This window comes from Aureobasidium pullulans, assembly GCF_000721785.1.
Source record: "Aureobasidium pullulans EXF-150 unplaced genomic scaffold scaffold_20, whole genome shotgun sequence".
Lineage (NCBI taxonomy): Eukaryota > Fungi > Ascomycota > Dothideomycetes > Dothideales > Saccotheciaceae > Aureobasidium > Aureobasidium pullulans.
Genome location: NW_021941040.1, coordinates 373,566 through 387,477, shown reverse-complemented (window position 1 = coordinate 387,477; position 13,912 = coordinate 373,566). Strand labels below are relative to the sequence as shown.

Below are 13,912 nucleotides of genomic sequence, written 5' to 3'. Positions count from 1 at the left end.
CACGAGCAATCAGGACTCGTTGAGGGGAGGTGACCGTCTCTGTATTGTTCCAGTTGACGCAATATTTGATGCTACCGTTATTGGCCATAAGCTTCGGTATCAACCTTGAAAGTACAGTTAGTAAAGCTCTTTTGAAGCCTCGCGAGTGGTACTTGTTCAGCGAGCCAGTCCCCCATCATGACTGATACGAGCGGAACGATGTCATAGACGTCGTTCTATTAGCACCGGTCAAACACGCAAGAATGGCCTGCTGGTGTGTACTTTGAGCTTACGGACCAGTATTCGTTTTCAGTAGTGTTGGCCCCCCTTCGTTTTAAAGTCCTCTCCCAAACCTGTTTTTTTGTCAGCGTGAGAGATTTCAAGCCTTCTGTTTGTGTTACCTGTTCGAGAGGGTTGACCATATCAGAAGGAGGATTCCATACGGTGGACTCAAGGCTGGTAGCATTAGATGCCCGGACAGGCGGACGGATGGTAAGGCGAGGAGGATCCGCCGAAAGAGAACGCGGTTGTGTAATCGGTGAAGGACGTCCCAGCGCACACACTACAAGAGCGGCAACTGTGAGGGGAAGAAGGCTTCTCATGTTGAAGCGACCAGAAGACAGGAGAAGTTTGAAGTGCAAAGGTGAGAAGTAAGAACAGGAAGTATTTATACCTCTATGAAATTGCTGAATTATGACTCTGACTCCGCGAAGAGACTTCAGAGGCTGCAGAACCATTCGTTTGGTGATTTTCGTGCATTTGAGGCAGTTGTGCGCATGTTGAGTGGGAAAGTGAAGGTCCAAATCCGGCTTGCATTTTTATGTGATCTTTTTGTCCAGCGTTTGAGGAGGATTGCTCTGTATCGTCAAGGTATTTGTACATGCTCGGGCTGCGACTCGAGAGTCAAGAGAGCTGTTGTCAGCTTTAGGAAGCCTGCCGATACATTTTGGTCAAAGCTGCACTTTATGGCTAAACTGGCTTGAAAGATATGATTCATCGCCGCAACCTCGACTTCTGGAAAGATGATGTGAGAGGGTAGCGACGGTGACAGAAGTTTGTAGGAGAAGGTAGGCGCAGTCGATGAGTGGTCCAAGATAGGAAGGTCTTGACGTGATCGACCTCGGCAAGAAATGTGTGGGGAGGGCTGGAGCTCTTGTCAAACGGCAACGGCTCGGGGGTGGTCCAAGCGAAAGCGGCTTGGACGTCACGAGAAGCGGCGGGCCTTGTCAGTCTGCACCCAAGTGGCAGGCAACTTCCTCTGAAGTAGTCCAATCGCTCCTTCCTCGCTGTAGCTGTTCAAGAGACGGTCGTTGTTGAAAGACCAGGAAGACCCATCCGGTACCTGCCTAAGCTGCACGAAGCCGCCACAAATCAAGGCGGCGCGTCACGACACGAGCTCCGACTCAACCAACGACTCGCGTGCCATCCGCGACAAGCATGAGATTGCTATGCCTCGCTGCTGCTGGACTGCTGTCTTCAGCGACAGCCTACAAGACGAACCAGTACCATTCTGATTTCTCAAACTCGTTATCGTCGTCGACGCCCTTCTCGATATACGGCGATCGGCCAGACGACTGCCCGCCATGCTTCAACTGCAACCTCGATCAGTTCCAGTGCCATCAGTACGCCAACTGCACACAGTCAAGCGGCAAATGCGCCTGTCCGTCTGGCTTCGGCGGAGAAGACTGCTCGCAACCGCTGTGTGGATCGCTCGCCGACGGAAACAACAGACTGCCGCGGCAGGGTCATGACTGCGAGTGTAAAGAGGGTTGGGAGGGCATAAACTGCAATGTCTGCAAGACAAATGATGCTTGCAATGCCATGATGCCTGAGGGCGAGGGCGGCGTCTGCTATCGTGAGGGTCTGGTCGTCAACGAGAACTACCAGATCTGCGACATCACCAATCGCAAGATCCTCGACCAGCTCAAGGAGAAGAAGCCTCAAGCCACTTTCTCCTGCAACGCCGATCGCAAGGAGTGCAACTTCCAGTGTATGTTACTGCGCACTCTACTCGCCCTGCTTCTGCTAACCGTAACTAGTCTGGGTCGATCAGAAAGAATCCTTCTACTGCGCCCTCGATACCTGTACCTGGAACTCCAAAGCTGAACCCAACCGCAACTCTACCTCGTACCACTGTGAAAACATCAAGTGTCGTTGCATTCCCGGACGCATGCTTTGTGGCGAAGCCGACTCGATCGACATTGGCGACTTCCTGGAGGAAGATATCAAGGGTCCTGCTAGCTTCTCGTCTGTCTCGACAGAAGGAGGCAGCGCTTCAGACGGCAGCAAGTTCTCCGAGCCTGCCATGAACGACCTCATCTCAAATGTCTTTGGAGACGACAGCATCACCCTCAAGTGCCACTCGGGCGAGTGTTTGTACGTTACCGACGTTCCTGGCTACGAGAGACCCGTCAAGAGGATCAACACCCCACTCATCGCCGGAGTCATTGCTGGCTGTGCCCTGTTTGTCGTAGCCGTCATTCTGATCGTCTGGTTCCTCTCGCGCAGAAAGTCAAAGTACGGCCCGATCCACCTTTCCGACGACGAGGATGACCTAAATGCCGCTCTTCTTGCCGACCACAAACCCGCCAGTCTCTATTTCGAAAACGTCTCGTATGCTCTCAAGGGCAAGCAGATCCTGACAGACATTCAAGGTGCCGTTCATCCTGGTCAGCTCATGGCCATCATGGGTGCCTCGGGTGCTGGCAAGACGACCTTCCTGGATATCCTGGCAAGAAAGAACAAGCGCGGTACTGTCATTGGCAACTTCTTGATCAACGGTGAGAAGGTCTCGGACAACGACTTCAGGAGCGTTATCGGCTTTGTTGACCAGGACGACACGATGCTGCCTACCCTGACCGTTCACGAAACCATCCTCGACAGCGCTTTGCTTCGTCTGCCCAAGGAAATGAGCTACGCCTCCAAGCTGCAAAAGGTCGAGGATGTCGAAAGACAACTCGGCATCTACCATATTCGCGACCAGCTTATCGGCTCCGAAGAAGGCAACGGTCGCGGCATCTCCGGTGGTGAGAAGCGCAGAGTCGGTATTGCCTGTGAACTTGTCACTAGTCCCAGCATTCTCTTCCTCGACGAACCCACCAGCGGTCTCGATGCCTTCAACGCATTCAACGTTGTCGAGTGTCTCGTCCACCTTGTCAAGACTTATAACAGAACCGTCGTCTTCACCATCCACCAACCTCGCTCCAACATCGTCGCCCTCTTCGATCAGCTAGTCTTACTCGCAAAGGGAAGAACCGTCTACTCTGGTCCTTTCGGAAACTGCCAGGCCTACTTCGACAACATCGGCTACTCTTGCCCTCCTGGCTTCAACATTGCAGACTACCTCGTCGACTTGACTATGCACGCCAGCACTGTTCACCCTCAAATTCCTGAAGACAGCTCCATTTTCCGTCAAGACATCGGACGCAGCACTCGTGCAAGCAGCGCCATCGCCGTCAAGTCTGTACCCAGTGTTTCGAACTTCAGCGTCGAGCAAGGTGGTTCTGTCACTTCCGAATCTCCTCTCAGACCCAAGAACAGCCGCACTGCTTCGATCAAGCAACAGCAAGACAGAGCTCTCTTCACGAGGAAGCAGTCATCTAGAGACCCGCCAGCAACTGCGAGTACCATTCGCTCCGACGCATCCTCGTTGGAGAACAGCTTCGACAACACCCAGCAATGGCTCAAAATGAGAGGTGTGAATCAGGCACACGACGACCCCAACGGCCTTCCCCCCAATGCTGAGGGTCCTTCAAGCACTGATCTTGACAACCTTGTCCAGGCCTTTGCCGACTCTGACGTTGCCGCATCTCTCAGAGACGACATTCACAATGCAGCCACTGAAGCAGCTCAAGTTAATGGTCAATCTAACGGTGCGGCCAATGGTGACGGCCAACCCACCGTCAAAGGCTACCGCAAGACTGGCATCTTGGGACAATTCGTCATCTTGTCGAAGCGTACATGGCGCAATCTCTATAGAAACCCTCTGTTGATGTTGACTCACTACGCCATTGCTATCCTGCTGGCCGTCTTCCTTGGCTTCCTCTTCTATGGCTTGACCGACGACTTAAAGGGCTTCCAAAACCGTCTTGGTTTCTTCTTCTTCCTTCTCGCCCTGTTCGCTTTCAGCACTCTCACTTCCTTGACCGTCTTTGCTCCTGAACGACTCCTGTTCGTCAGAGAGCGTGCCAAGGGATACTACTCTCCCCTGGCTTACTACGCATCCAAGGTCGTCTTCGATATCGTGCCTCTTAGACTCATTCCTCCAGTCATCATGGCCGTCATTGTGTATCCTATGACGGGTCTCCTTCCTACCGCCGCCGAGTTCTGGAAGTTCATGTTGTTTGTTGTTCTATTCAACCTCGCCGCCGCTACAGTATGTCTGTGCATTGGTATCGTCATCAAGAACCAGGGTGTTGCCAACCTTGTTGGTGTTCTTGTTATGCTGTTCAGCTTGCTCTTCGGTGGCTTCTTACTCAACCACGAGACCATTCCCAAGGGTCTCCGTTGGTTGCAATCAATTTCCATCTTCCATTATGGTTTTGAAGGTCTGATCGTCAACGAGGTTCGCTACCTTTCGCTCATCGACCACAAGTATGGTCTTGACATTGAGGTACCTGGCTCGGCGATCCTCAGCTCTTTCGGCTTTGACGTTCTGGCGCTTTGGAATGACGCAGTTGGGCTCGCAGTCTTCTGCGGTGTATTCTTGGTGTTGGGCTATGTGGCAATGCATTTCTTGCTCGTAGAGAGAAGGTAATGTCTAGTGTTACGCTGATGCATTATTTTGAGTGGGATAGAATTTTTGCTTGTTATTCTTTGTATCATTCATTGTCAATAGGTGGATCGTCTGTGTATCTAGAAATTCCATTTTTCTTATTATCTTGCGGCAGGATTCCGTGCCTTTTCCTCCTTTTGCGCGCGTAACGTGGTGTGAATATGCGAGTCTGTGGTCAAGAGGCAGCTAATCAGCAGCTGCCAACGCGGGAAGATTTGGTAGCCAACCAAACTTGAATGGTTGCGGTCAAATTGATCCTTTGGTTCCTTCCCCATTTCTGTGTTCGTTGCTCCTTCCTTATTCTTGAGGTTGAAGAAACCGCATGCAACGTGACGTTTTGTCTTGCACTACCGCGGGTCCGGGTCGCTTTAGTGCTGTATCCAATAGCGCTTGACAGCACATGCATCACCTTTCAATATAAGACCTTTCTCGGGCATCAACTTTGGTCTCTCATTCCCATAATTCTTCACTGGAACATTGGTACCAGGTTCGGCGCACATTCTTTGCAGTATACTCTGCCGGGCTTCCGTATTACGTTTGAAGTCCAATCCTTTCACACCATTTCACCTCTGAGACAACTGGCCTTCACTGTGCCCTTGGGTTGGCTTCACACCTGCAAGTAGTATCAAGACGGAGAGCTTTCACCACGTGTGCCTTGTGCAAACATACTTGGGACTATCTCATCCTTGATCACGCATGTGATAAGCGCAAGCCGCCTCACCAACCAACCCCGAGCTCACCACGTCGCACGAGAACCTGTACAAATCAGAGAAACGACAAGCCATCTCGATATCCGTCATAGCAGAAGTTCAGCCGCAAGCACGCATTCTCACGGCAACACGAAGTAACCCGTGCATCTCTCTGACATCCTTCTCTTGCGATACCCCATTCAATTCGGAGTCTTCGATCACATCTCAGACAGAATCTCCCACCAAACGAATCTCTTGATCTGTGACAATCTTCTTTTGTCGCCAGCACGACTTCATTCCTCCACCCAATCTTCCATCTCGCAGATTGTCCATCAGAACATCATTATAGTCGACACAGACCTTCTCCACCATCTCATCCGGAGCGTAGAACTACCCAGTCCCTCACATTAGTTTGGAACCAGTCATCTGCATCCACGTCAAAATGCCTGGATCACACGATCTGAGCGAGAAGAATCTCCGCATGCACGAGCACATCGTCGGTACGGAAAGAACCACGCAGCACATTGTCAGGACTGTCACCTCGGTACCTGCCGCAAAGAAGAGCGCAAGACCGCCAGCCAAACCAGAGACTGTCGCCCGCTCCAAGGCAGCTTCCAAGGCGGGCTCGAAGGCGGACTCGAAGGCGGGCTCGAAGCACGAGACTTCGAAACAGGAAAAGGAGGTGCTGGTTGTCACCGTCATCGAGGAAGATGATGATGAAGTCGGCCTACCTCCCCCGGCTCCCTCAGTGGCTCATGCTTCTAGCAAACACGACTCCAAGAAGGCTACCTCGGCCAAGCCTGCAGCTTCCGTAGCATCCCGTCACTCACACCACAGTCATCACGACAGAAGAGATATATTCCACATACCTGCCGGCATTCCTCCCCCACCTGGCTTCTCCAAGATGCCCGACTTCCCTAGCATGCCACCAATGCCGCCTATGCGCGAGATCCCCGAGATCGACGTGGTGGCGGGTCACGAGATGGCACTGATGCATATGCCTCCACCACCTCCAGCAAGATCTGTGGCGTCTGGTGCATCAAGAAAAGTGGCCCACAGATATCCTACATCACACGTCAGCCACCACAGCAAGATCAGCCACCACAGTAAGATGAGCAGCAAATCAAAGGCCATAGAAGCCGGCGCTGGAGGCAAGACAGAGTCAGAACTCCTGGATGTTCTCGTGGAGGAAGTGCACGAAGTGACTAGACGCCGCTTCGTAGTCAAGATGCCAGGAGACAAGGTCAGAGAGTGGGGTTTCAGAGATTGAGGGTTAGTGAGGTGATGATGTTTCGAGGTCGTCTCTTATGGGATGCAGTGGAGGAGCAACACCAGTAAACGAGGAATTTGTTGCATTGCAGAAGCCAGTAAGTGGCTTCGAGTCGCCATCTGAGGCAAGACGATCAAAGGCGAACAATCTGGAGGAAGAAAAAATTCTGCTTTTTTGAGGATTGCGATGGGGAAAGATGACATCTTTTGCTTTTCGGACACACGAGCTTCTACCTCACTCATCTATAGCAGCTTTGCTCTTTAGATACTCTTGATCTGAATGAAGAATCAATTGCTTCTTGGAAAAATCTCGGAAAAAGTCAGAAGAGGGCGAGGTGGTGTTTTCTCCGCAGCTTGTTTGTCAAATCGGCAAACAAGCTCCTTGTCCACTGCCTTGTCGCGTTTCAGGTTCGCGACATTTCATCTCTTCTTCCTTCACCGTCTCATCATGTTTTCTTCGCAATCATAGAATACGACATGGAGTCTACATGAAGTACATTAGACAGCTGATATTCCGATCCGATACTATCACGACATTCTTTCCAACCCTATATTTTGAGAAGACGTCGGTGTGAATACCTCGTCTCGGAAGCACGCCAATCATCATGAAACTTGACAACCCACGAGACGAGGTTACCTCGCTATAGCTGACAGTCGTATAACTCTGGAATACGAAGCCCTAATCCTGATGAATCTCGCTTGCTGTCCAGGGCTTGCTTTGCGAACCTACATCCTTGATGTTGTTTGGTAAGAGCGAAGGCTATGTCGAGGCTTTGGTTTTTGACAGTATGTATAAGATAGGTGCACTCCTCGTTGCTGGGTTTGCTTTGAAGGCATACATTCATTCGTTCTTTTTTCTCTTTTTCGCTATCTTCTGTCGTTCGTTTATTTCACTTTACCATGAAGGTCAATTCTTTCTTGACTGTTTCTGCGTTGGGTATGGGTGCGCTGGCGCACCCCTTCCATGCTCCTCGCACTATTAAGCATATCGATAAACGTGTTTGTGGCTTTGAAGAGCGCAACCTTTTCGCTCGCGCCGATGCGACGTCCACTGCTACTGCCACCATCCCCAAAGCGACTGCTTGGAACCCTCCTTCTGGCATGGTCACCGCACTTGATCAGGTATATCCATCCAGACACCCTTGCTATACCGCATCCGCTGACATTGCTACCATAGGTCTGGACCGAAACTCTAAAGGAAAATCCCGGGTGGTCGGATGATAAAAACTGGATCACCGATCAACTCATCGCCAACAATGGCAGCATCAACTACTGTGTTCGTTGGAACCACGATGGTGCTAACACAGCCGCCCAACGCAACAAGACATCCTCCGCCCTCCAACGCTCGCTGCAGAAATGGTTCGACGTACTCGTCGGCTTTGAGGGGTTCCCTCTAACTTCTCTCGACGTCAATGTCGTCGGCTATGCTGTCAAAGATAAAAGCCTACTTCAAGGTGACACCACTGGTTTGGATATTTACACCACCGCCGATGCAGACGGTGTGCCTGAATGCGACACTAAATGTTACCGTGGCGGGCATCTGGGTGTTGGCGATGATATCAGTCAATGCCCTGGTGGCGAGGACAGTAGATACGATATCAGTCTCTGGCTCGACGATAGCTTGCTCGGTCAAATGGGTGGCTACGGCTACAACTGGGGTGAAGAACTTCCCCCAGACTACTTCTTCGACACCGTGGACAACGAAAACGTTCACATCTTGCTTCATGAGATGGGTCATGGATTTGGTCTTCTCGGTAAGTGGTTTTTCTTTCTTTTCTCTCTCGACTCTGCGAGTGGGAGATTGTTTACTGATGTGTTATGTTGCAGATTTCTACGATTGGGTTCCGGAGGGTCAGACTAGTTTTGTCATGATGGCTGGAAGTGCGTTTGAGATTACCGAGTTTGATGCTTGGATGCTTAGGGATTGGTGGAGAAAGCTCAAGGCTGTTCGTGGTTGGTGAGTTCAGTTGGAGTCCTGTCGCTGCGACAGATTCAATTGGATAGCATTGACCGGAAGAGCGGCCTTTTGATCTCCGTGTTCATCTCTTGCATCAGGGTGCGTTCTCTTCGCATTGGCGTGCATAGGTAGCTGCCAAGAAATACCATCGAAGTCGTCTCTCAAAAGATTGATTTTGCATACTCAACACCAATTCCCGCTTGACCACGTGGACAATAAGAAGTTTCGAGGCATCTTTGGAACGCTTTTGCGCAGTCGTAAGACTGGTCTGTCGCTGCCCGATGCTCTGGTGGCTTGCATACTGCAGCATGCAGCACACCCCACAGCCTCGAAGCTCAGCCTCGGCGCGTAAGCATTAAGGCCACCCATCCATCATCTCCCAATTCCAAAATCTCTTCATCCATTTGATTCTCGCGATGCTCTGATGGCCGACCCATTCACTATTGCTGTCTCAGTGGCCGGACTCGCCAGCTTAGGACTTCAACTTGCCGATACGCTCAACAAATATGCCGGCTCGGCTGTCGACTCGAAAGATCGCGCTCAAGCCATTCGTGAGGACATCAATCTCGCCGTCCAAGTCTTCAAGACCCTCGAAACGACGGTTCGGAGTGATGCCAACCGGGCGATGATGAATGATGACTCGCAGAAACTTGTCAAAGAGCATGTGAAGCAATGCGAGACGATCTTCTTCGGAATCCAGAAAATACTACCGCGATCTGATGCAAAAAGCATTCGGACAAGAGATCTTATCCGTTGGCCTCTCATTGAGCCGAAGCTGGAACTGTTGAGGGGCAATCTCGAAAAGGTCAAAACGACATTGCAAATTTTGATAAATGTCATCATCTTGGCCGCCATGTCTGAGGGGTGAATATCTACGGCCCGAAGGTAGTATCAGCTATTAACAGTGTATAGTCAAATTAAACAAGATGAACTCGACCGACAACGGTTTCGAATCCAGGAGCTCCTCGAGGAGAAAGCTTCACGAGAAGCTAGGGTCGAAAAGTCGGAGGATCATGCGCATACGTCGGCTGCGATACCGTCGAATGAACTGCGAGTGCGGTCCTTACCAACCGAGTCCGAATTTATGGTCAACATCGCTGTGAAAGATATACCCTCAAGTTTTGAAACCGCCACTCAATGTGTCTCACCCTCAACTCCAGGGCATGGTGACCGCAATCCTGGGAACCACAGTCGCATCATCGCCCAGCAACCCACCTCGATTACTACCATACCTGCGCAAGATGCGAACAAAAGTCCTCCGGCCGGCCAGAATATTGTTCCTCCAAGTCAGGAAGATTCGAAAACCGAAGAGGTCATGATCACTCTCCACGATGATTACACTGCTTGTCTGAGGCAACTCAGGACGCTCCAATCAAGATTAGAGATGACATTAGATAAGATGTTCATTCCCACCACTGGAGTACCAATGGCGAACCCCGAGCATGACGCAATTGCCAGAGCGGCAATGGCCAGATCGATTGATAAGAGTGTCCGTGAGACCCGCATTTGTTTTGAGCAGAGGATCTTTGGATCTGGTGCTCATCGCACAACTACACGGGAAGATGTCGCCGAAACCAATGCTTCGGTGGCTGGCTCGAACGCCGGGCATGGGATTCACGACCGGCTTATCAAGTTCTCCCTGGATTGCGAGGTATCTGAGAAGCCGCCAGGAAAACTGCAAACAGTGTTTCGGAGGTTCACCCACAGATCTTCGAAGTCTGAGGTGCGAGCAGAAACCGACACATCTGCATCAAACCATCAGCTGGCGGATGTTCAACAGTCTGCCCTTCGGATCTCGTCTATTGCAAATGCGCCCGTGCCCGTTCACTCATACTCTGGTGGCAGTACGGTAGCAAATAAGCAAACGGGTCGCCGCAAGATGCCCAAATTTATGACCACAATCGCAGACTACATGGGCACTCCAGCGCATGGCGAAGCTCACATGTTTCCTACGGTTCCTGGCGAGATTGAGCGAATCTACATGCCAATTAGTGGGGCTCGTACAAACGCACTTGAGGTACCATCGCAAATGTCTCTTTCCATGAGGGTCAGACCGACCCACTTGCAAGATGCAAGTGCTTCCAATGAACTTGTCGACCATGATGATAGGTATAGCAAAGCTCAGACATCCTCGTCATCGTCATTCTGCATACCGCCAGAGAACGACATGCTACCATTCGACCTGGCTGATGACTACGGGAGTCACAGCAAGCCAACTGTGGAGGATTTATTGAAGAGGTGGACGAACCTAAGCGTGCATACAGACACGCTTCGTTGAGCCGAAAGCAGAACAGCTGTAAGGACACGCAGCTACAGTCTATGTCAATGGCGAAGGTGCAAGGTTGACGGTCCTGGCTGATCAAGTTCTAGTTCCAGCCGGGATGCAGATGCAAAACTCAGTGGGCCTTTCGGACATGTCGATACCGACAAATTTTCAGAACACCTCGACGAGGTGGGAACAAGAACCGGCCGAAGATGTAAGCCTATTCTTACAAGCACCATCTCCATGTTCATATCTGATCTGCTTCTAGGAAATTACAAAGATTCACACACATACGCACGAGCTGTGATACTGGATCTGATTGTCATGGCATTGATCGCGCTAGCACGAATTCGCTACAGCTTGATGGCGTCTACCCTCTCCCTAGAGGATATGTCACTCCACATGTTGCCCAGGAGATCCCTTTTTGAGGACCCCAGGTATAACTTCTCTCCCCACTCTGGTCCTCTTCTGAGCACTGCCTCTGGTGAACCTCTCATGTATGCTTCGACTCTTCCAGCCCCCATGCCACGATACGATCAATACGGACGTCGTGAGTCATTTCTTACCCTGGGATCTCAGCCCTATATTAACATCATGCCTGCGATAGCATATGATCCACCGACACCGATACCCGATCAATCTTACACGCGGCCAGCACCATCCGTTGACTCCTCCTACGGCCGTGAGCGTCAGTCTGCTTCGCCGAACGTGGATCGAAACGCTCTTCGTCGTAAGGCTGATGCGACATTCGCAAAGAGATCTGGAAGAGACGAATCACACCCTCGGACTCGTCTTTCACCCCCTCGGACTATAATCGACCCGGAACTTGATAATGACACAGCCACAAACACTAGTGGCCTTGTGACCGTGGATGACCTCCTGAGAAGGTGGACGCATCTTGATCCTGACAGTGTGGATTCAGCCGCAGATCTCGACAGTTAATATCAAGGACACTATTCAGAGAAGTTGATTAAGGTCTTGGGCCTGTTTCTCAGATACACCTTGAACACAGTCTGTCGACAAGGTATGATACAATCATCAGCGGGAGATCACAGGCCTCGGCTCCGAGATGTGTCCGGTGTCAGAAGTTGTGCTACGAAGAACAATCAGCATACCGGTGATCCTTGAACGCTTTGCTGTCTTGGTTCAGAGCCAGTGCTCTTGACGAGTCAAGGCTGAGGTAGTCGAAGCGAGAAACAACACGACCCGAATCAGTGACCAAGGTACAAGGCTGACGGTTCTGACGGGTCGAACTCTGGTTTCAACGGCCGGGCGATGTCAAACCAAACCACAAGTCAACTGGTGCCGGTAAAGACCTTGAGGGTCCGATCAAGGCTCTGATATCCTTCAGCTCGGCAATTTTATAAAAAGGCGGTCGGCAGTCGTCCAGCATTACACGCGATGCAACGCCGTTGTGGTTTAGAGTTTTGACAGGACATGTGTCTTGTAACGGCCCACGAACTAACGCTGGTGGCAGGAGCGATGCGCCCCACCTCCAAAATCAGCTTTTCGTTGGCATCAGTAGACATTCAACTGCATCAGCATGCTGAATCTTGGTTCTTGTCTGTATTGGCAGGAGCGTTCATGCCCCACCTGCAATCTCAACTTCTGTTGACAACGTTGTCCTTCTTCGCGACAGCATCGTCTACACTTGCGAGTACTCCACCGACAGACGGACGTGTCTCCACCGGATCTTCGTGTTCGTTGACCGTGTTAGTCCAAATATGCCCGTGAAGAGTTGCCGAATCCTCTTGACTCCCCCTGCAGGGTAAAGTTGAGCGCATTTTACCGCTGATCAATTCCCGTACACAGACGCAGCAGCAGGAAAAAACGAACATGACCTTGGCTGATCTTATACCCTCCTTTATTGATCGCTCACTGCCTGTGGTCCTTCCAGCCTCCCTAGCCATGTGCTAGATCATGTCGTCTTCACGCTGCCGCAATCGGATCTTCGATATGATCATGTCTGTTCATCGAGTTACACAATACTTTGAGGATCAGCAAAGTCATCCATCAAGCACGCTTCTCCGGGACACGACTTAGACCCGGAAAGGGCTGTGCGCTATTACAGCCTCAGATGACAAACTTCAGCACATGCCTAGGAGCGACCTGCAGATGCAGGGATACATGCGCCACTCTTCCACCTCCTCGAGCGTTGTCAAGAGGGAATTGACAATGATTGGCTTGGAACGTCCTCCGAGGCAAAGGATCAATTGACTCGAACTGAACTCGAACGCAGCACTCGGCCGGAACCAAACACCGCATGGATGCATGTCACTATTGAGTTCATGCGGCGGACACGAGGGAATAGATGAAGGCATGCCAATGTTGAGTGTCCACCAATCGTTCTCGATTAATCTATTTCGGCTTTCCAAGACCCGGGCACAACAAGAAAGGATCTTCTGCCACTTGCCTAAGAAGAACCACAGCACAAGCCTCTTCCAACCTCGCTTCCACATGGCAGGTGGCTAGCACAATACAGACGTCGATCAGGGACAACAAGAGAAAGTCGTGCCCACGTCGATTTTACTTTCCACCCGTACGCCCGGAAGCCGCACTCGGATCTGTAAACAAGACAACTTCAACGACATATCAGTGAAAGCGCTGGGAATTCATGCATCGACTTTTTGGTCACAACGATACTTGAGCGCCTTTCCAGCTTTTTTGGTCATGTACAATGGATCCAAGCGAGCAAGACTTGACCAGAGCGAATCGCTATCTTGTGCAACCTCTTGCACCGGGGATGGATTCGTCGTGGTACTACCCGATACCCTATGTCGACTTCGCTGGCTTGCCTCTTACCCAGTCAGATGGTCTAGATATCAGCAACTGGAACATATCAGCTAGTCATCCGAGAGGCGCCAGCTACCTGGTCACACCACCAGCCCCTCAACCCCAAACGTGGGACACCCTTGATCAAGGACACACAAATTATCAGTACACAGGGAACGCCATCATCTCCCCTCCACAGCACACCTCAT

General features: G+C 51.1%; 5 protein-coding genes across 5 annotated transcripts; 4 read left to right on the top strand and 1 right to left on the bottom strand.

Annotated features, from left to right (window-relative positions):
• The first annotated feature begins 1,327 nt into the window (after positions 1-1,327).
• Positions 1,328-4,869, top strand: M438DRAFT_368107 (uncharacterized protein). The gene is made up of 2 exons (XM_029908018.1): positions 1,328-1,969; positions 2,019-4,869. The coding sequence occupies exons 1-2, from the start codon at positions 1,417-1,419 to the stop codon at positions 4,733-4,735; spliced, it is 3,270 nt and encodes a 1,089-aa protein (XP_029757413.1). The 5' UTR covers positions 1,328-1,416; the 3' UTR covers positions 4,736-4,869.
• A 1,015-nt stretch (positions 4,870-5,884) lies between these two features.
• On the top strand, positions 5,885-6,712 carry M438DRAFT_280113 (uncharacterized protein; the record flags this gene model as incomplete). The annotated part of the gene is made up of 1 exon (XM_029901141.1): positions 5,885-6,712. One exon carries the CDS (start codon positions 5,885-5,887, stop codon positions 6,710-6,712), a length of 828 nt encoding a protein of 275 aa, XP_029757412.1.
• A 938-nt stretch (positions 6,713-7,650) lies between these two features.
• On the top strand, positions 7,651-8,672 carry M438DRAFT_280132 (uncharacterized protein; the record flags this gene model as incomplete). Its single annotated transcript, XM_029901145.1, has 3 exons — positions 7,651-7,833; positions 7,889-8,465; positions 8,539-8,672. The coding sequence occupies 3 exons, from the start codon at positions 7,651-7,653 to the stop codon at positions 8,670-8,672; spliced, it is 894 nt and encodes a 297-aa protein (XP_029757411.1).
• A 2,366-nt stretch (positions 8,673-11,038) lies between these two features.
• M438DRAFT_408224 (uncharacterized protein) lies at positions 11,039-11,840 on the top strand (the record flags this gene model as incomplete). Its single annotated transcript, XM_029909945.1, has 2 exons — positions 11,039-11,481; positions 11,539-11,840. Coding segments are annotated over exons 1-2 (609 nt in total), but the record flags the coding sequence as incomplete, so codon positions are not given.
• Positions 11,841-12,930: 1,090 nt separating this feature from the next.
• On the bottom strand, positions 12,931-13,659 carry M438DRAFT_99288 (uncharacterized protein). The gene has a single exon (XM_029910460.1). It carries the CDS (start codon positions 13,388-13,390, stop codon positions 13,019-13,021), a length of 372 nt encoding a protein of 123 aa, XP_029757409.1. The 5' UTR covers positions 13,391-13,659; the 3' UTR covers positions 12,931-13,018.
• Between the last annotated feature and the right edge of the window lie 253 nt (positions 13,660-13,912).

Coding starts and splice junctions, on each gene's coding strand:
- M438DRAFT_368107 (XM_029908018.1), top strand. CDS start 1,417: ATGAGATTGCTATGCCTCGCTGCTGCTGGACTGCTGTCTTCAGCGACA. Junction 1,970..2,018: donor CAAGGAGTGCAACTTCCAGT/GTATGTTACTGC, acceptor AACCGTAACTAG/TCTGGGTCGATCAGAAAGAA.
- M438DRAFT_99288 (XM_029910460.1), bottom strand. CDS start 13,390: ATGTGGAAGCGAGGTTGGAAGAGGCTTGTGCTGTGGTTCTTCTTAGGC.